This window comes from Pseudoliparis swirei, chromosome 2 (assembly GCF_029220125.1).
Source record: "Pseudoliparis swirei isolate HS2019 ecotype Mariana Trench chromosome 2, NWPU_hadal_v1, whole genome shotgun sequence".
Classification (NCBI taxonomy): Eukaryota; Metazoa; Chordata; class Actinopteri; order Perciformes; family Liparidae; genus Pseudoliparis; species Pseudoliparis swirei.
The window spans coordinates 4,773,508-4,796,046 of NC_079389.1; the positions used below are offsets into that span (position 1 = coordinate 4,773,508).

At 42.4% G+C, this 22,539-nt stretch overlaps 2 protein-coding genes across 10 annotated transcripts in view; both read right to left on the reverse strand.

Moving 5' to 3' along the window:
• The window catches only part of tns1b (tensin 1b), a 177,684-nt gene that overhangs the window by 87,692 nt on the left and 67,453 nt on the right, over window positions 1-22,539 (reverse strand). For 8 of the 9 annotated variants that reach the window (XM_056436808.1, XM_056436722.1, XM_056436758.1 and 5 more), the window contains exon 3: window positions 21,190-21,227. In XM_056436808.1, coding sequence (XP_056292783.1) covers window positions 21,190-21,227 — 38 coding nt within the window. Of the gene's footprint in view, window positions 1-4,880; window positions 5,319-21,189; window positions 21,228-22,539 lie in introns of those variants that run through there. The other variant, XM_056436783.1, reaches the window with a different exon arrangement.
• On the reverse strand, window positions 8,393-10,049 carry LOC130207992 (zinc finger BED domain-containing protein 4-like). The gene is made up of 2 exons (XM_056436818.1): window positions 9,223-10,049; window positions 8,393-9,059 (listed from the first exon to the last, which is right to left on the reverse strand). The coding sequence occupies exons 1-2, from the start codon at window positions 9,841-9,843 to the stop codon at window positions 8,673-8,675; spliced, it is 1,008 nt and encodes a 335-aa protein (XP_056292793.1). The 5' UTR covers window positions 9,844-10,049; the 3' UTR covers window positions 8,393-8,672.

The window sequence follows — 22,539 nt, forward strand, 5'->3', positions numbered from 1 at the left end:
GTTAAGTTGTAATAGTTTATTTTGATAACATCTGCAGAGGTCTTATGGTTTAAATTAATACATATAGAAAGATATTATAATAGACAATATTAAGGAGAATATTGTTATTAATGTATTATGAAGCATAGGGGTAATGTTTACTCTATGCAAATGTAAATGGCAAGAATTAATGTATTGCATGAGAGTGACTGTTAGTATTATAGATTGACGAAGCCGGTTGAAATCCGTGACGTGACTTACAATGACAAGAGACTTTTATTGTGAAGGTGACTTTAATTGACCGGACTCTTATTGTGAAAATACCGGAAGTGAGGTTTGACCGGAAACAGGAAGAGTATAAGACGGCGTGTTTTTGTAGGGAACGTCCTCTTTCTCAGGTGAGCTCGACGGAGGAGGCTGTGAGCTCCCAGGTGGAGCTGGGAGCCTGCAGCCTGGACACGAGGGAGAGTGCGTTGAATGTTTGATTCACTTTTCTTGCCATTAAATGTTGATAACTTAATCCATGCGTGTCCGGAAGCCTGTTTTTCCACCATCTGCGCAGTGCCCCAGTTTTGAGAATACTTACAATACCTTCTATACCAAACTGTATCAATAAAAGATCTGAAGCCCGATTGGCTGTGACGGCGGTGCGTTCAGGGTCGACTCTCTAAAGATCAGCGAAAACTCAAGTCACAAATTTAAAAAATCAAGATTTGATACGAACTTTGGTTTGTTTTTCCTGTTGGTTCTACAAAGCCAACAAGAAGAAGAAGTAGAAGATGAACAAGAAGAACAAGAAGTAGAAGAAGAACAAGAAGAATAAGAACAAGAAGTAGAAGAGCAAGAAGAAGAAGGAGAACAAGAACAAGAAGAAGAAGAATAAGAACAAGAAGTAGAAGTAGAAGAGCAAGAAGAAGAAAGAGAACAAGAAGTAGAAGAGCAAGAAGACGAAGGAGAACAAGAAGAAGAAGGCTGTTACAAGAGTCCTGATGTTCGATACCATGCATAGGACCAAAGGATTGTGGGGGAACCTCGACTCCGTAGTCCTTCTGGCTCAAAGCTTCCCCAACTGGAAAGACTGAAACCTCCCCAGATTAAGGCTTCATCCATAGTTCTGCCTCTCGAGAGCATCGGGCCAATCGAAGGGTGAATAAATCTATGGATCCGAACGTTCAAATCTCTCCCATAAAAGGCCTGAACTCCAACTCCAAGTCCAGCTGAGTTCCATTTGGGAGAGTCGTACTCAATAAAGATGCAGCACTCATCAGACGGCCCAACGCCAGGGTCCACCGAGGCCGCCGACCTCCCGAAGACGGCCCGCATCCATTGGGGTTTCGGGTACTTTGATTGGACAGCCATCTTGGTGTCGTCACGGCAATTGACGATGTAAATCTGCTCGTCGAAACTGGAAAGCCACGCCGGGCTGGGAACACGTTTTCCCCCTCCCCCGCCCCTTTCTTCTCTTTCAATGACTATGAAAATGCTGAAGTTTGAGAAAGGGCCCATTATGCCCGGCTTTGAGCTTGATTGCAGCGAGTCATTTGAGAGATTAGCCGCCATTAAGCGTTGCGCTGTAATGTTTCTCTTCTCCGGGGGGTATTACGAGAAGTTCCCCCTACTTAAGGGGGTATTAAGACTGTGAGGGTCTGCAGACATCACCGGAGGACCAATGGGGAGAAGCAATCATTGTGGGCGAGTGGTGAGTTGAGCTGGGTTTTTTTATGTGGAAAACTGGAACGCTGACCTGATTTGAGGAAAAACAATGGAACTTAAAAAACCATGACGTCAGTTACAAATGAATGAGGCTCGAGACCATCGGGGTTGGTGGTCAAGAAGGTATTAAGTTGTAAATTATAGAGCATTTTTTTTAAAGTGCTCCGCCGTTGTTCATTTTACTGCAGCACTAGTCTCCGGATATGTTCCTTCACACACTCTTTAAAAAACGCCTTCCTCCGGGCCGACGGCGGCAATTCCTCATACGTGCTAGACGACCCGCTAAGTGGAACATACGACGCCCTTTGCTAAACGTGACGCTTTTACTGGGCCTGATGTGGATTATATTCATCACACTAAAAGCCTTAACTGTAGGGCATGATGCTCTGGCACGGCTACAGATTATTATTTTTATGCTGATAGTGTATTTGCAGGGTTCAGTTTGTGCCAGAGGACAAAAGGGTTATGAATGAAATGCTGCGCCCGCGTTATAGTTCTGCAGAGCGTTGTGTGAGGATAGAACCAACAACGTGATATCATCTGTAGGGCACGAGGTGGGATGTGCATAAAGCCACACATATACATATATATGTATTTATAAATATATAATATATATATACACATATAATATATACACTTATATATATATATTATATATATATATATATATTTATACATATAATATATATATACACATATATATATATAAAATATATATGTATATATTTAATATATATACATATATATATATTCATATATAAATATATTTAATATACAGTATATACATATATACATATATAATATATATATACATATATATAAAATATATATATATTGATGTGAAACACAGCTTCCATTCTTATACCATGAGTTGACATATATTCTGGATATTCTGTATCAATGAGGAAGAAATCTAAAAAAACTAAATACTCTTTTTTTTTTTACAAAACATAGTCATTCAGGAGGTTAAGCTGCGTCTGCGAGAACACACACACACACACACACACACCAAGGATGGATTACATCAGCAGAGAAGCATGAGAATCCATGCTGGTGGTTTTTATATGGTCCACGGACCACTGCACTATTCCCAATCCCAGAAACTCTCTCACACACACTCACTCACACACACACACTCACACACACACGCACACACACACACACAGTTACTCAACACACACCTTCCCAAAAAAACTGCCCAACCCTGCCTATATGCCCGTCCCAGCTGCATACACGGTTGTGTGTGTGTGTGTGTCTGCGGTTAAGCATCTATCATGAGCTGCCTAGTCGAGGGATGGGGGGGGGGGGATGGTAATGATGAAAAATGTCTCCTCTGAAACCCGGTCCGGAGCTCGGCGCCCTGCCAGTGGCTGAACGCCATTCCCACACAACCAGCAATCACAGGAATGTGTGTGTGTGTGTGTGTGTGTGTGCGTGTATGTGGGTCTCGCATCACACGGGTGACGACAACATGTGATGTCAAATACAGCGTGTGAAGGTGTTTGGACTAAATATAGATCGAATGCGAGGAGAAATAAATGTTGGCATAGTGTAGATAAGTTAATAAAAAAAACAACGGATACCTTGAAGGTAAATAGTTCTGTCATTTGGTGTTTAATAATATAGTAATGTGTTCACGGTAACGTCTAGGTGGGTGGAAAAAGGTTCTGGACGGTACAACACACACACACACACACTCACACACACACAAGTAGACCGACCACATGGTGTCACCACATCAGTCGCGTGTCATTGTGCGTGAAACCTGTTCAATGTTGACATTCAAACGTAATCCAGAGGTTTCTAGGAAGGCATGATGTCATAGTTCTATATCCTGGTGGAGCGGGTTGTCGATGTGAACCACGGCGACGCCGCTCTGCGGTGAGCACCGGTCGGCCTCCGGGTCTCTCGGCATACGGGGACGCCGCTGTGTTCCTTCTACATCAGGGGCGTCAAACTCATGTTCACCGTGGGCCAAATCAGCATCATGGCCGCCCTCTTAAAGGGCCGGAAACACTTTATAAACTCCTCGAATATATTGTTAAATAACTCTCTTTGCATTTGATTATTGTGTATTCGAGTGTAGACATATTGTACATGAGAAAATGTCTCTAATAATACAGCATTAATCCATTTAATCTAAAACCTTCAAAATAAAAGCACAGGATATTTTTCTTCAATTTCTTTAAGAACCCCCCCCCCCCCTCTCCTATTGTATTGCTTTCAAATTGGGGGTAATTGTGACTCACTCTCTTAAGTGCCAACAATTCCAAAAAGTGCAGTCGGGCTTTCTCACGCCCCGGGGCGGTGTGTTTTTTTTAAACTTTTTTTTTTGCACGGTCCGATTAGAAAACACACTGCGACACTGTGAGAGAACGGACACACACACACACACAGACACACACACACACACACACACACACTCTCTCTCTTTCTCGTGGAAAGCCAAAGAGATCTGTTCCCCCCAATGGAGGATGAACTTTCTCGCACAGACGGCGTGTTGGGAGGTTTCTTCCCTCGAAACCGTGTGCTGACCTCAGGGTCAGAGAAAAACAGGGGGGGGGGGGGGTCACGGAGCACGCCGAATGCCAACGCTCGCTGAAGTGCCCTCGAGAAGAGACGAGACATACGCCACCGCCGTCGTCATCCCCCCCCACCCCCCCCTGACCGGCCACCAACCACAAAACATGGTAAGCCAAGGAGACCACACACACACACACACACACAGAGACAGACAAGAGCACTCCAGGAAACATGCAGTGTGTCGCATTACATGCAGACGAACGACGTCTACAGCGGTACAACGAACGCAGATACAAGCCCCCCTCTCTCTCTCTCTCTCGCTCTCTCTGACATGCTCCCTCTACACACAGTCCTGTTTGTACACACAGAAGCTGCCGCTGTTGTCACTTTTTTCAAAACACACATTGTAAAAAGCCGAGCGTCTCGATGCACGAACAGAGACATTTCGACATGAATAAACCCGTTCTAGTGGCGCACCGACGGCAGGTTACGCACATGTCTAAAACACACACACACACACACACACATCTGCGAGAACCTCAAGCTTTTTTCTCCCCTTCACAAATTTTTTTGGCAAATCCATAACCTGGAGTCTGTGCCAGGCGCCCGGGACAGACGAGGCAGCAGACCCCCCCCCCCCCCCCCCTCACAGCCACAATCCTTACCTGAAACACTGCGGTGGCCATCCTGTCTCAGTGTGCGTGTCGTTCTCTCTCTCTCTCTCTCTTTCACTCTTGGTTTTTTTTTAGTGCTGCATCGTCCTTTCCTCTCTTTTTTCTCCTCCCCTCCTCTGTGCAGCGAAGAGGATTTTTCCCCCTGCACTTGGACCAGAAGGCTAAGGCTAAATCCACTCACTGTTACCGTGGTGCATGCAGAGCTGGAGGAGTGCACAAGTGTGTGTGTGTGTGTGTGTGTGTGTCGGAGAGAGAGAGTTGGTTGGTGTGTGTGTGTGTGTGTGTGTTCCAGGCTCCAGGCTCTAGGTCTGGCGAGTATCTCCCTCTCTCTCTCTCACTCCTCCTCCTCCTCCTCCTCCTCCAAGAAAATGAGCATAGAAATGTCTAGAAGAGTCTTCATGTGAGAGAAGTGCAGCCAGAGGAAGATCCCACAACATCTCACCACTGGAATCGGTGCAGTGCAGCACCGGCGCTGGAGAGAACAGGCAAAGTCTGCTGGCTACTGTCGCTCCGTTTCCCTCTCTTTCTTTCTCTGCCGGGGTTTTCTCCTCCCTTCTTGTTCTTCAGTCCATTTTTTTCTCTCGAAACCTCCTCCTCCTCCTCCTGCCCCCCCCCCATAAAAAAATCGAGGAGAAGGGGGGAAAACAATATTAGACCGAATTTCCCAGGCAGATCGGGGGGGGGGGGGGGGGGGCGTTTCTTTTCTTTCTCGCTGTCGTCCTGTCCTCTCTCTCTTTGCAACACACACACACACACACTCGCTCTCCTTCCTCACATGCTCATTTTTCCTTCATTCGCTCCTTGTTATCAGCTTCTCAAGTTACAGGTTAAATATGAGTTGCCTCCCCCCTCCTTTTCGCTCTCTTTCCCTCTCTTTCTTTCTCTCTCACACACACACACACACACACACATACATATACAGTACATACTCACACACACCCTCTACAGCTGCGATGGGGGAGAGAAAGTAATGTACCATGAATGAATCCATCGGCTTCACGGAAAACTCCAAAGTCAAGACCGTGCAAACAGCGGCGTGGAGATACGGACTCACCGGCCCCTGGCTCGGCCCTTCAACTCACACAGCGACAAGTAACCACGTGACCTCCACGAGGTCAACTCTGTGTTAACGTGCTGATACAAAGGAGATACGAACGTGAACTTTAAAACTAAATACAATACAGTCAGGCGGCTGCTGATCAAGACTTGATTACCGGCCCTTTAAGTTATCTGTCGTGACCATTAAAGGAAAAAGATCCATTCATCACATTACCTGGAACCAATGCAACAAAATGTTCCCTTAAATTTGCATTCGGCCCTTTTTTTGCCAGCATTAAATCGACCGGGCCCGTCTCTCTGCTGACTCGAGTCAAAGCAAAACGCTTAACTCTTGTACACTGCAGAAATCCATCCGCTTCAATCCCAATATGCATCGTGAGCGATGACTTCATCAGTAGCTCTGAAGAAGAAGAAGAAAAACATCGCTGCATTCAAAATTGATGACGGATGTAGCTAATGAGCCATCTGGATTGTTTTGTTTCTCCTCTGTTGAGAGTTGGATATGCGCAACTGCTAGCGACACCTGAGCCGGATCTAGCTAAATTTGGCAATATTTTCACACCGCGACATCCCACCAATAAAACGGCAACGCGTAACAGTATGCAAGATGAAACAGGCAGTGCTTAAGAGCTTTAACTGACTATCAAACTCAATGTAACATGTTCGATACTCAAGAGACGTCATAATGGAATATTTTTGTTTGGATGAGAGCCCTAGAGACTCAATCGAATCGGTAACCGAAACGAGCTCGAACGACGTTAAAATACGAAGCGGCGCTGCGGTGCAGGATGTATAGATTTATGAGCTGTGCTTTTATCGCCCCGGGAATCGTGACGACAGTCCGCATTTTAATTTGTTTCCACAGCCTCGGCGGCTATAATCCGGGATCAGACAAAAGGGACATTACTGAGGAATGTTCGGTAGACATTCACGGCACGTGAAGTATTACGCCTCGCCGTGGAAACGAACGGCCGATTGTCTTTGATGTCGCTCGTAAGTAATTACACGGAAGCTACTTCTGAAAGTAACACCTTTAGCCAAAGCTGCGTTCGACAGATGTCGGCCCCGAGCGAGCGTCGTTTGATACCCGCTAATAACGACGAGGGCCAGGAAGGAAGGGAGGGGCGGCTGCGGAGCAGACATGTGGTTTACTGCAACAAAACAACATGCTTTGTTTATGTGGGACGCAAACCTTTAATGTAGGGACCGGGCTGAACGGCAGGGAGTGGGAATTCCCCTGGTTTTCCTGGTTTTCCTGGTGCCCGTGTCGGTCCGTGTGTTACTGAGAGCCTCGGGTTGCCACATTCTCTGCAACGCAGTGATTCGTGCCAACAGTTACGTCTCTTGTTTGTTCGGGATCGTCAAGCACGGGGAGGTTATCCGTCTGTAATTGAGGCTAATATGTTTTTTTTCTTCGTCTCTGTTCTGTTATTACCTTTATGATCTCGTGACTGCCGTCTGTTGGCTGAAGACTCTCAGCACCAGCCGGAGGAAAAATGTTGTTTTCAAGCGAGTTCGACCACTACATCGTTTGCGTTTCATTTAACGGCCCATTAAAAAAAGGAACGTTTAATCAAACGATCGTAGTTAATAATGGAAGGTGACAAGAGCGTGAATCCTTCCTGCAGGCTTCATACACATTTAGACCAATGCATTTACAGGACTTTAAACCAAATTTCCATAACCAAATATTTGGTGAAATCTCGGGTGTAGACATGAAAAAGTGAGAAAATGTCGTATTTAAACTAACAATGAGAATTCCAAAGCATACAGTATATATACCAGGGTAGGAAATGTACATATTTTTTAGTTTTTTCCCCCACTGACTGAAATCCAGGGGCATTTAAACAGAAATTGGGGGAACTTTTTGAAACTTGTGAAATAACATTTATCAAAAATATTAAATATACTTATTTAGGCTTACAGTATATGAGCAATTGTCATAAAAATGGCAATAATAAGACTGTTAGACAGTAGTCTATAGATTACAAAAAACAAACAGAAAACATAAATCAGACAATTATATTCAATTGCATTCTTATTTTTTTGTGGTTATTTATTTATTTATATTTTTTTAAACAACTATTAACAATTCTAACTTATTTTTTTATTTTTTATAATTCATAATGATATTTATTGATTTTTTGAGTGTACCTACCTAGTACAGGCAAAAGAACAAAAAGAAAACGCTATTAAATTAGCATAATTATGGGGGCGCTGACCTATACTGTGTAAATGAACATATGAATGTGAAAGATTTCCTCTACTTTTCCAGAACTTTTGGGATTTCATTTTTTTGCAATTACTTTTCCAGGCCTGTAAATAGGGGTGCAACGGATCAAAAAACTCACGGTTCGGATCGTTCCTCGGATCAGAGTCACGGATCGGATCATTTTTCGGATCAGCAAAAAAAAAAAAAAAAAAAAATAGACAAGACAAATAAACATGTTTTGTCTTTTTGTTTATTAACACTTTTAAATTATTCAATTGAAATATATAAAATCAACTTAAAGTGTACAATTAACATCTTCTTTTCAACATAATCAATGAAAAACAACTTAAAGTGCAACATAAAAAGGCATATCTCCTTCCTTTAAACATGGACCAATGACCATTAATAAAAAACAAATTAAAGTGCAACATAAGAAGGCACATCATCTTCCTTGAAACAAGAGCATTATTATCAAAGAAGAATTAAAGAAAGAAAACAAAGCATACATGAGCTTATAATTTTAAATTCTTTTTCAAAAAGACAAGGGTGTCTACATTGTCTGGGGAGAGTGTGGACCTCTTTGCAGTCACTATGTCCCCTGCTGTTGAGAACACTCTCTCGGAAGGAACTGAAGAGCCTGGCACAGCGAGATAGCATCTTGCCATCTTAGCAATATGAGGGTATTTAAACTCATTGCTTTTCCACCATGTCAGTGGATCACCATCCACTGTAATGCCGCTTGCTGCCAGGTAGAATGCCACCTCCTCTTTGATGTCAGCAGGAGTCTTGCTGTCCATGTCTTTGCTGGCAAAGGTCTCTCCAAAAAGCTCTGCCAACGCCGACTTCTTTTGTGGAGGAGATGTGTCCAAGTTTGCTCCTGTTGGCTCTGCAGCTTGACCCTGCAGAAAAGAATAGGTCATTAATTAAACCTATTATTTATTTTCATGTTTCATAAACATGAAAAATGCGGCAATAACATTAAATGAATGCCATTATTACTGAAAATAAAAAATGTATGAAGATTTAAATTGATCATTTTAAAATAATGTTTTTTTCCTTTACCTCATCACAGTCTTCAGTGGCCAGACTGCTCACAATCTCAGTGGTGAGGTCACTGTATGTCCTCTGGCGTAGGTCAGGGTCTATGTGAGACAGGGACTTAAACCTTGGATCCAGGGCAGTAGATCTGTGGAGGTAGTCCTGTAGAGTAGGGGGTGAAGTGTATCTGGGCTTCAGGTCCTCTCTAATGGCAGTCTTGACATCTTGAGTGATGGTGCTGTCTTCCACACTTGGAGCCATGGATTGTAGAATCCTTGTTTTCAGCGGAAGGATCATTGACACAGATGGTAACGTTTCAGTGCTCAGCAGAGATGTAACAGTTTTAAGGGGTTTAAGCACCTGGAGGACCTCCTCTGCCACTCTCACATCATCAGAAAGGGTTATGATGTCTTTGACATTTTTCTTTAGGGTCTTGTCGGTCAATGCAGAGTATATAGCTGCCTGCTGCTCCAGATAACGCTCTAACATATCATAAGTGGAGTTCCACCTTGTTGGGACATCATGTATGAGCTTATGAGTAGGCAGCTTTAGCATTTCTTGCCTTGTCTTAAGCACATGAGCAGCTGTTGCGCTTCTGTGGAAGTAGGAAACCACCTTCCTGATCCTCCCAAGGAGGCGGTCCATCCTATTGACTGAGATTCCCTTCTGTGATGCCAAATTTACTACATGTGCAAAGCACCCTATCTGTGGGCCCAGTCCTGCCTCATTCACTGCATTTATTTGATTTTTGGCATTATCAGTTGTGACTGGGATATTAGTAGTGGGCCTCTTTATCTTCCATTCCTCCACTGCTTGTGTCAGTACCTGCGCAAGGTGACTGCCTGTGTGACTTCCGTACAAGGGCGTGTCTGCAGCACCTGTCTTCTCATCTCCCAGTCTGCTGTGATGAAGTGAGCGGTTATTGTCACATAGCTCACCGTTCCTCGACGTCCACCCGTCTGTTGTGAGTGCAACAGAGGGTGCTACAGCTAGCTCATCCACCACCTTTTTCTTCTCCTGCTCATACAGACCTGGCACAATATTATCGCTGAAGTGGGTGCGCGACGGGATGTCGTAACGTGGCTCGAGCACGTTCAGCATGTGTTTGAATCCTTGTTTTGCACAACGGAATATGGCCTCATGTCAGCACCTATAAACAGACCGATAGCGTCTGTGATTGCTTTAGGCGGGTCTGATTGTGGAGGAAGGGCTGCTTAAATGCCGCGGTGATGAGCGGTTGTTGAGCCGCTTTCGGTTTCACTCCCGTCAGTGAAACACCGGGGTGATGCCGCTGTAAATGCGTGGCCATGCTCGATGTGTTTCCAGGAAACTTTCCACTGTTGTATGACTTTCTTGTGCCACAGTGCCTACACACCGTCACGGTTTTATCCACCAACCTCTTTCCTTCTGAATTCAATTTGACAGGGAAGCCAAAATGCTCCCAAACAGGGGATTTCCATGTGGGGCGTTCTAGTTCTTCTGTTCCTCCGCTCGCCATGACCACGCTGTGTTGCAGGTTTTTCTTTATGTTAGCAATCGCTATGTCAGCCACGTGTTACGGCTGTGTGTGGACTGAGCATGCGCACAATTTTTTTTTCTTCATAAATCAATCCGCGGATCATGCGCGTGCCGAACCGAAATAGATGATCCGAACGGATCACGGATCAATGATGATCCGTTGCACCCCTACCTGTAAATAACCATTTCCCAGGTTTTCCATGACCGTACGACCCCTGTTCCTGCGTACGCCGGTGGACATCGCTGTGTTTCCAAACATGAAAAACATGGTGTGTGAGAGGGAAAAGAAAGAGACAAGAAGAGAAAAAAAGTAGCTTTGAGAGAAAGTGACATAAGGATAAACAGACGCAACCGAGAGAAGGGGAGGGGCTTCGAGAACGAGGTCCGTCTGGATGAGTCTGACTCAGGCTTTCCCTGGACGAGCAGATCGCCCGGCCCCCCGGCGCCCGGTGGAGCGAGTCCAGAGCAGATTTAACGTGGACCCTTCGTCCCGGATGATCCCGATTAGGCTCAGACGCGGCGGACAAGTGTTGTCGTTTGAAATCGTTAAAAAAAAGACGTGCGATGAAAAGAGTCTCGAGAGCTCCTTCGGCATGTCACGAGGAGGAGGCGGGGCTTCCGTCGAGGCGTTTCGCCCCCACAGCTGTTGCGGCAGGCGGGGCAGATTTGCGAAAGAGGGTCGCCCGCTCAAGCGACGGCTCCTCGGGAAAAATAAAACATTGAAAACAGGAGTTTTGTAGGGCCAATTTAAATCCCAGGCAACTAATGCGTCACTTATTCCTTCCTTCCATGCACCGCATGCTCTTGGCCCGTTGTTGACGTTCCTTCCAGCAACCCTCTCGATGACTCCGTCATGTTACAGGCCGGGGCGTTCCTGTTTGATTACTCCAGCCGTATCTATGCACAAGTCGCCACCACGCAGTTGCTAAATACATGGCCGTAAGCCCTCGCTCCTTTGTGTAAAGCCCCCGCGCTCACGCACCGGGACTCGGAGAGCCAGCCGGTGTTTCCTTTTTCTCGTGAAGCTCCGGGATCAGCGAGCCAGAGACACGGTCGTTACCGTTAAGCCCCGAGTTGAGCTCACTTAGACTGCGGCAACGGCGGCTTTTTGTGTGCGAGGTCAACGTTAATGCTGCACCTGTCAGTGTTTTAGTCAACAACGGATTTAAAGAGGAGTGTGTGTGTGTGTGTGTGTGTGTGTGTGTGTCACAATTATCACCAGACTCTGCAGTTACTCCACGGAGAGATTCAACATCGTTCTGTTTTCGGGGTTTTAGCTAACGTTAGCTATCGTTCATGTCAACGTTGTGTTTGCAGTCTATTTCGTGGGATTACTTGTGGTAGTATTTGTAGTATTACTTGTGGTATTACTTGTGGTATTACTTGTGGTATTACTTGTGGTATTACTTGTAGTATTACTTGTGGTATTACTTGTGGTATTACTTGTGGTATTACTTTTGGTATTACTTGTAGTATTGTTTGTGGTATTTCTTGTAGTATTACTTGTGGTAATACTTGTGGTATTACTTGTGGTATTTTTGTAGTTTGGCTTTCTTGAAGAAATGTTACTTTCTTGATTCTTGTTCTGAGTTTTTACTCATGTTGAATTCACTTTGTCGTGAGTCACTTTGGATAAAACCATCTGCTATATGTCATGTAGTGTAATGTAACGTAATGTAACGTAATTAAATTCAGTTTATTTTATACAGCCCGATATCCCAAATTACGAATTTGCCTCAAAGGGCTTTACACTCTGTACACATACGACATCCCTGACATTTGACCTCACATCGGATCAGGAAAAAAAATCCCAAGAAATAGAAAAAAACCTTTCAGGGTGAAAAAGGTCAGAACCCTTCAGGCGAGCAACAGAGGAGGACCCCTCTCCAGGAGGGACAGAACAATAGACGTCATGTGAAGTAAGGATGAACTCTCACCTCCGTTAGCTGCTCTGACTTTCATATCTGACTCCTTTAACGTACACAGTCAAACATTAACTCAAGCTATTTCAAGAGATTTGGATGCTTTTGACTGCTTTTATTTTTTCTAAAGCACTAATTAAAACTGAACAAATTGATTGACAAAGTCATTTATGATTGGGTATGAAAGAGTAGAGCACCCGTGACACGGTTACATATCTAATCATGTCTCATTCGACTTATTTGAGGTCCGGCATTTGAAAACGACTTGAAAATCCAACCGGATTCCTCAAAGTCGAGGCCGTGCGATGCGTGCCGCCGTCCTGCACTGAAAAAAATGTGATGTTGGAATTACTCAATTTTTTTTAGGTAAGTGATTGCACGAAATAAAATCATCTAAATCCAGACATATTTTTAAAGTTGATTGTACTAATTATTTTCAACTAATTTCAGCCTAATTATATTTATATTTTCTGCTCAACGATTTTGATTAGAGTTAACTCAATTATATTAAGAAATTCCAACTAAACCCATTGGGGTTCAGTTTACTAGAATGGATTAATATACACTTTTATTAATCCCCAAGGGGAAATTAGTTATCTGCATTTAACCCATCCTTAGTTATTAAGGGGCAGTGGGCTGCAGTGATGCGCCCGGGAAGCAACTGGGGGTTCAGTGCCTTGCTCAAGGACACTTCGACTTGCAGCTAATGGGGAGAGCGGGGATCGAACCCACGACCTTGGGGTTGCAGGACGGCCCTCTTACCCCACTGAGCTACAACCGCCCCGATTAAGTAACTTTAATATTTTTTTTTGTTTATATGCAAATCAATTTAATGTTTACATTTGTACAGACTAAAATTAAGTTTAATTAAACATATACACTGCTTTTAAAGTCCAACAGCATTGCTATCATTGCCAAATGTATTGTAATATCTACAAAGTAACACCAAATGTTTAGTATGCCAGCATTAAAATTAGTTTATGGTAGGATTTGGGTATAAATAAATTATTTCATTTAAAATATGGCTTTTTATTTAAAGATTTTCATGTAATTTGCATGCAAAATAGGTCTACCCGAACCAGCGGACAAAAAAAGCAACCCGCGGCAACACTTCAAAAGTAGCCCAATTCCGCGGGAAAACCGCAGACCTGGCAACACTGCCTCCAGGAGAAAAAAGGGGGCGGGGCTTGTGGACGCACATGCGCACATGTGGAAATTGAAGGTGGAAATTAAAATGTACATATTTTTTTCCTGTTACCTTTAAATGAAAAAATTTGCTTTTCTTAAACCATGGAAATATGTGTTACGATTAATTAAAAAAGATAAGAAGGATTCGATAACACATTCAAATCAGTAAAATAAGCTTGATTAAATCAAGTAATATCTAAAAGGGGTCCGAATCATTTTTTTCAGTGTGTGACCGCTAATGCAATGAGCCTCCGAGCTGTTGGCTAGCTCCGCATCTGACCCGACTACGAGCCGTACGGCACATGCAGACGCCGTGGCAACGACCCCGGGGAATGTGCGATGATGACGCCACCCCCATCCATCTCTGGTTTGCCCTCGCTGGTTCCCCAGTGCCCAGTTAGTCACAGCGATATGACTTTCACATGTAGGAGTTCACCCCCCCCTCCTCCCCTCTGCTGCCTCACCTTCCTACTGTAACTCCCACTTGTCTCACTATTTGCAGAGCCGCATGAAAAGGGAAGGAAGTTATTTGAGTTGTTACTGGGATTCAATACCACGCTGACATCTTTTTAATTAATGGCTTTTTCATCTCGCTCTCCGGTGTGAATTATCAGGACGTTTTCAGTCCCAGAATGGCTAAAAACTACACATTGAAGGCGTATAGAACTACATCAATATTAGTGTAAGAGCCAAATGCATCATTTCATTTGTTATAATAATTTAGTTTTAAAAGATTTAAAAAGGTAACTGAATATGAATCCATTTCATTATGATTTGAAAGAATGTTTAGTTTAACATATATAATTTAGTATTGTATTTGAAAGCTTAATAATTTGTCTGAATGTAAGCTTCCAATCAGATGACGTCACGTCAGTATAACAGCTGTGTTGGACTGTCAGTCGTGTTTGAGTTCAGAGTTGTTGGAAGCGACATAGTTTTTTGACCGTGTGACCGTGTACTATACGTTTTTTAGTAAACATCATTTTGTATGAAAAACTACTTGTCTCACTCGCGTGTCAATTAATAGCTTTTAAGACTGATCTCAAAATAGTGTGGTACAGAAGAACCAGAACTAGACGGAGTGCCAGTACAATTAGCCTGCAGACAATAGCAAACAGATGTGACCCTGTGTGACTGGTCAGCATTGGGAGATAACTTAGCACTAAAATGCAACATTATTTTTGCAGGACTGTTACATTTACATTTTTTTATTACAAATATTACAAGCTAGGTTTCATTATGAATTTAAAGGGCAAAGTACGGAGGGTTTGGTGGCAAAATTACTCTTTAAACTACCTGAAGATGGCCAAAGTTCAAAGTATTGGGAGTAGTGCCAACATAATTAGTGGAGTAAACCAATAGTTTATGAACAAAAACATCCGATAGTACCTTCATTAACGTAGAAAGACGACAAAAGAAAATGCCGCGTATTTTGTCATCGACAAAATAGACATGAAACAATAGAATACAAACGGCACCAAGTAGCGGTCGATAGGCATAACATGAAGAACTGTAAACATCCCGAACTACTGTGACCCGCCACCAGGGGCCCGGGGGAGGGCCAGCTGCAACCCCGATGCTCTCTCTCGGAACAGCACCTCACTGGACGTGTCAAAATGTGACTCAGGGGCAATAATGAGACGGGCAGTCTGCCGTATTGTCAGCCGCATGAAGGACTTTCACTCACCAGCCGATCGCTCCCAAATGTTACAAATGTGGAGAAACGGCCGCCGCCGACATGCCTGGAGCGCTATTATATTGAAAAACTTCCTGGAAAGGAGAAAGTTTAGGTAATCAATCACCAATGTGCAGGTGTAGCCACTAATTATTCATCTGATTGATCTTTTGTTTTCACCATCTACTAGATAAATGCCTCATTCGATTCTATTCTCATTCGTCCTCACTCATATGTGGATAGCGCTCCTATGAGCTGACGCTATAAATAAAGCATGAAGCACGCTGTACTCAAAGAAAGGAACTGAAGGGGGTCACAAATAACACATGAGAAGAGAACAAGAACACACGGCGGACGGCCGCCAGCACAGAGAAACACGGGGTTTGGTCTCTGAACTCGCATTCGGAGAATTCCAGGAGCTGCGAGATTTGAAGTGAGAATTGTTTTTAACTCGTGGAGTGAGAACGCGTCCACGGTCTGACACTTTGCTTTCTCAGTCCTCCGTCCTCATTAACGCTAGGACATAGTGGTTTCCTTCTCAGCACGAAGGATCAGTGAAATGTAACGGGTTGTCCTCTGGGCTGATTCCTGACTGTAAGAGTCAGTCCCCCGCCCCCCCTCACCTCCCATCTCCCACCCCCCAAGTAAAGTAAAGACCAGTGGATCAGGGGGGCTCATGGTCAACTATAGCTAATAGTATAATAAAGTGTATTTGTTGGTGAGTAACAATAAGCTGCAGTACAGAAGTTAATTATTAAAGTATAAATAAAGATAAGCTAAATCAATATCAACAAATCATAAATGTGTAGTCTCTAATGTGTAGTCTCTAATGTTGTTGTGTATTTTATTCAGTCGATCATGGCAATACAATTCAATATTATTCTATATAATATACAAAACAGAAAGACTGAAGAGGTAGAAGCAAAAAATGCTTATATATTCCTATCCTAAATTATTATAATGAAATAAATCAGAAAATTAATATAAAATAAAGAAAAGTAATAAAGAAAAAATAATATTTATATATATACATATATATATGTAAATATATATATATATATGTGTGTGTATATATACACATGTATATATACACATATATATATATGTATATATATATATGTATATATGTATATACAGTCTATGTATATACAGGACTGTCTCAGAAAATTAGAATATTGTGATAAAGTTCTTTATTTTCTGTAATGCAATTAAAAAAACAAAAATGTCATACATTCTGGATTCATTACAAATCAACTGAAATATTGCAAGCCTTTTATTCTTTTAATATTGCTGATTATGGCTTACAGCTTAAGAAAACTCTAAAATCCTATCTCATAAAATTTTAATATTTCCTCAGACCAAGTAAAAGATTTATAACAGCTGAGTGTTTGTCAAGGCTCAGGAAACCCTTGCAGGTGTTTCGAGTTAATTAGACAATTCAAGTGATTTGTTTAATACCCTACTAGTATACTTTTTCATGATATTCTAATATTTAGAGATAGGATATTTGAGTTTTCTTAAACTGTAAGCCATAATCAGCAATAAATCAGAATAAAAGGCTTGCAATATTTCAGTTGATTTGTAATGAATCCAGAATGCATGACATTTTTGTTTTTTTAATTGCATTACAGAAAATAAAGAACTTCATCACAATATTCTAATTTTCTGAGACAGTCCTGTATATATATGTGTATATATATGTATATATGTATATGTATACATGCTTATATATTCCTATCCTAAATTATTATAATCAAATAAATCATTTATATAAAATAAAGAAAAATAATAGAGCACACCTACACGACTTGATTTAATTAATATTATAGGTTTAGTTATATACTGTCATTTGGATTAAATTTGATTTCCATCAAATGTTTAATTATTAAAGATTTTGTAAAAAAATAAAACACATATGTGGCAAAGTCAGAGCAAATGTCTTTGTGTTTTTGCCCTTATTAAAAATGTTTCTTATGTTGTTCAGTCCCATTCATCTCTGTGATTCACCAAAGTTTCAAACCCGGGGTTCAGATGGTTAAAGGTGACTGCAATAAACTACAGAGACCACAGATTCATCTTTAATGTTGTGTACAGTGTGTTCATGCTGAACGTCAGGCTGAAAAGGGAAATTATTTTAATTGCGCAATACAGGAAGAGAACGTCGCAAGTTTGTGATTGGAGCGTGGGGTTCAAATGCAGAGAGAAATAATCCGTCTGCAGCGTTGTGGACAATCAAATTGAATTTTTCCCAGATGTTGGCGGAAGTTACCGTGAGCAGAGCGAGAGCTTTTAAGTAGTCGGAAATAATGTTCCCGTGCAACCGCACTGCGCTCGCAATTACAATCCAAGGAACACATTGGACCTTTTTTTAAACGCAACACAACTAGAAGGGTTGGTTTTTATTTAAAACATCATGGCTTGTCTTAAAAGGGAATACATGTGTTTTTTTCTCGGTATTTGAGCCGTCAGATTTTGGTTCTACGCGGGACACGAACAGTGATGACCTGGGGGAAAGTCCTGCGTTTGCTTCAGCCCTCCACGGACACCAACTCATTCCCGTTTAAACTTCTCCAGAGTGACATCATCACGTTTCGGTGATGCGTCAAAAACAGACAAAATACACGACTGTTTAAAAGTTTGGGGTCACCCAGACAATTTTGTGTTTCCATGAATACTCACACTTTTATTTTTGAAATAAATTGCTAAATTAATATAAAATATAGTCAAGACATTGACAAGGTTAGAAATAATGATTTATATTTTAAATATTAATGTTGTTATTCAAACGTGTCGCTCAAAGGAAGGCCAGTTTTATAGCTTCTCTCACCAACATAACTGTTTTCAGCTGCGCTCACATGAAAAGGGTTTTCAAGGGTTTTCTACCCCTCCGTTAGTCTTCGAAGGCGATAAGACAATGTACCACTAAAACACTGGAGATGGGCCTCTAGACACCTCTGTAGAGACTTCATTAAACACCAGAGAATAGTCATTTACACATTAACTATGTAGAGAGAGTATTTATGATTCATTTAATGTCATCTTCATTGAATAAAACAGTGCTTTACTTTGAAAAATAAGGACATTTCTAAGTGAGCCCAAACTTTTGAATGTTAGTGTACAGGACTGTCTCAGAAAATTAGAATATTGTGATGAAGTTCTTTATTTTCTGTAATGCAATTAAAAAAACAAAAATGTCATGCATTCTGGATTCATTACAAATCAACTGAAATATTGCAAGCCTTTTATTCTGATTTATTGCTGATTATGGCTTACAGCTTAAGAAAACTCAAATATCCTATCTCTAAATATTAGAATATCATGAAAAAGTATACTAGTAGGGTATTAAACAAATCACTTGAATTGTCTAATTAACTCGAAACACCTGCAAGGGTTTCCTGAGCCTTGACAAACACTCAGCTGTTATAAATCTTTTTTTTTACTTGGTCTGAGGAAATATTAAAATTTTATGAGATAGGATTTTAGAGTTTTCTTAAGCTGTAAGCCATAATCAGCAATATTAAAAGAATAAAAGGCTTGCAATATTTCAGTTGATTTGTAATGAATCCAGAATGCATGACATTTTTGTTTTTTTAATTGCATTACAGAAAATAAAGAACTTTATCACAATATTCTAATTTTCTGAGACAGTCCTGTATATTTCACCTCAACAACTCAAAGCATGGGTCCCTTATCTTTAAGGAAAAGGGGCTGGAGGTCTTTCCTTACCTTAATGTTCATTGAGTATGAGATTGTGTAAAAGGAAGAAGACGTGAAAGAAATCTCTTTCTCTCTCTCTCTTTCTCTCTCTCTCTCTCTCTGCAGTCTTCACCCAGGAGTGAAATCGTACTGACAAGATTTAAGACTTTTTTCACATCCAGTTGAAAACAAACACACCTCGAGGTTTTCACACACACACACACACACACACAGGTCTGACCATTTGCTTGCGGTTGCCAGGTTAAACACGGAGCTGCGTATGAATCTTATCCAGAGACAGAGATTTAGAACTGTAGTGTGTACTCGGGATAACTGTCCCATAAGAGTTATGTTCAGGGGATTCCTAACAAGCTGGCTCATATCAGATGGACAGTACAGAGAAGAGAGCATTTTTCTGTTTGTTTTTTAAAATAAATATTCCATAAAAAATGTGTGTCAACAGTCCCTAAGTGCCGATAGCGATCAAGCGTGACCCTGTTGTGGTCACTCCCTTGTTTCTTCATCTCGGGGCCTGGTAGCAAATTGCTTCCTGCCAACGCCGAGTCCTTTTCACTTGAAATGTTTAGAAAAGAAGAAAAAAATGCTGCTGTGATTTTTTGGGGGGGGGGAGATGGAATGTTCCAGTTTTGTACATATATAGACACGGGGAGGCGGCTCTGGGCTCCGCCTCCCACAGACGTGACCCCGCGGCTTCCTGAAATTCAAACGTTATCGACGAGTATGCACCGCACACACACCGGGACTACATCGAGTGGGTTGCTGTGGACACAGGGGACCAAAAAAATGATTGTGCACCCTCCTCCGTTTGGCGAAATATTTTAATCCTCAATATTTACGAACTGTGAACAGTTTCTCAGTCACTACTTTGCTTTTAAAATGCAAAAAAAAAAAGGGTGGAGGGAAAAAAGTTTTAAAAACGTGGGCAAATGAGATGTTGCAAGGTGGAAGAATAGTATAATTTGTTGTTATTTTAATAACAACATGTTCATGTCTAAATATACCCGTGTTCAACCGCTTTCATTGAAGCGCTTGTCTCTTTAAGCCCGCCTCTTTAAGCTCTGTGTCGTCTGATTGGCTTTCGCAAAACAAAACAAAAATACAGTGAACCGTTTGCAAAAAGGTATTTCTCTAGCAGAGGATGGTGACTTCATGATCGTAGGCAGCGTGTGAGCCGTCCAGATACCCACGTGTACGTGCACAAGCACTGAAAAACAAAAAAAATAGTTTTGTTGTCGTTTAAAAATCAACCAAATCTGAAAAAAATGGCAACATAAAGACACTTGAAAGGTGGCATGAGCCTGGCTTATCGTCTCTGCTATTCAGTTCCACAGGAGGCCTCCCCCCCCCCCTGCACCCCTGGCATTTCCGGAGAGTAAAAGAGGGATTAGGCCAAACTGGCAAGAAGCACCCGTTCCTCTAATGCAGACCAGATGAACATAGGTGTGCATGTATGTACTAAACACGTGTGAGCGCGCTAAACCTCTCGTAGCATTTGTATTTTAATTTTTTTTACGCACAAAACGTTCCCTATTTAAGAACCCCGCAGGAACGTCATCTGTTCTGCCTCCAAAGTTTCGCCTCCGCGCTCTTTTTTTCCAAAACAAGATGAATCGAGCGACGTGGCCGACATCCAAGAGCTCTTTTTTTAGATTTTTAGACGCAGGGGTGAGCTCCGAAACGCGAGAGTTTATCCAATATAAACACATTCTGGTACAAAGAGCACTTGTTTAGACATTCTCCAGATTTTTTTTGCGGAGAACATAAACTCCCCAAGCTCCGCCTACCTCGACATCTGCATGTATGCACACACAGAAGAGGAGCCGACTCCACCTAAAAACACAATATGTCCTCCCCGATGAGCTCAAATGGAGACGATCTGATCGCTTAGTAGCTCCTTCTCGTGGTCCGATGCGTCTGTCCAAGTCTTTTTGTTGTATTGATGTATGTATTTCTGTGTGGTTTGACTCTTACCTTGACTTCACATTTCTTGTGGCATGCTATCCGGCACACTAGAGAAAACAGAGAGAAATGGAATTAACTTCACAGCTCGGGGGAAATCTATCAAACATCGCAGAGCGATCCAAAACACTGCGGTCCGAGGCATGAGCCACGACATTGAGAGTAGTTGTCAAGGAGGTATGAGAACGGCAGGAGGTCCGTTCAGATTCCAGGGAGCCAAGTCAAATATCACGATACCGCCCATTGTCAGCTCTGTGTTTCTTTGGCTCCCCATCAAAGGCCCGAAGCATTCTCCAAGACTCCCGATAGGCTTCGAGAGGCCGGACGTCCGCGTTGTTCGATGTAATTCTCTTTAAGTTTGCGATCAGCGGGAGTCGAACATGGTGACCGATAAAAAGAAGGTAAAATGTGGGTCTTTCTTCTGGATCGGCGCTGTTGAATGAGAAGTTTGGACATTTTGTATTCACCAACCCGCCACAGCTTCACAGACCGCTACCGAAGCTCACCGAGACCATAGAGACGAAACTCCACCTCTTAGTCATAGCACGGCGCGGAGTTTGAGAAAATCAATCCCGTGATTAAGTTACGATGTTTTCGTTGTTCACGATGAACCAATGGTAACAGGCCGATGTGTCATTTCCACCGTGGTCCGCTGCTTGGTTTATCTCGTTAGCACGCTAACTAATGCTAATTAGCACCGCGCCGAAATTCACGTCAAAAGTCGTCACGATGTTTCCCCGATTATTCGAAGACGTCATTTGGATTGGGGGCCTTAAATGGTGATTGAGCGTATTGCCAACTGATGGCAATCTATTCAATATTTAATGAATGTAATGCCAGGTGCACCTTGCAGGATATAAAAAGTAATAAATATGTTGGATAGTTGGAGGCGGTGGAGACTTGCTGTCAACACAACACAGAGCTAGCACCGCCTTCTAAGCCGGTTCCCATTCACACCATCCAATCACACATTGGAGTTGTTTTTCTTGGACACCACTAACTTTTGAGGAAAATATCTAAATGCTCCACTATGTGTACCAAACTATTGTCCTGTGATAATGATCCCCAATGTAATGTGGAATATGGAACAATGTAGCACACACTCCCCGAAATAGATAAAAGACATTGTTCTCCGATTGAATATCAACCCTTCTTCTTCTGCACCCGAGCCCTCTCGCTCTCTGGACTCCCACTGGATCTACAAATACGGGTCAATAGGTGGGGGTGGGGGGTGGGGGGGGGGGGAGCACCTGGACCAGCAGCTCATAAATAGTTCAGAGCCCCTCGAAGGACGGGGAACCAAAGAAACACATCTCGCCGTGCCGAGGCGTGAGCTTTCCAAATAAAAAGGAGGAGTTTGTA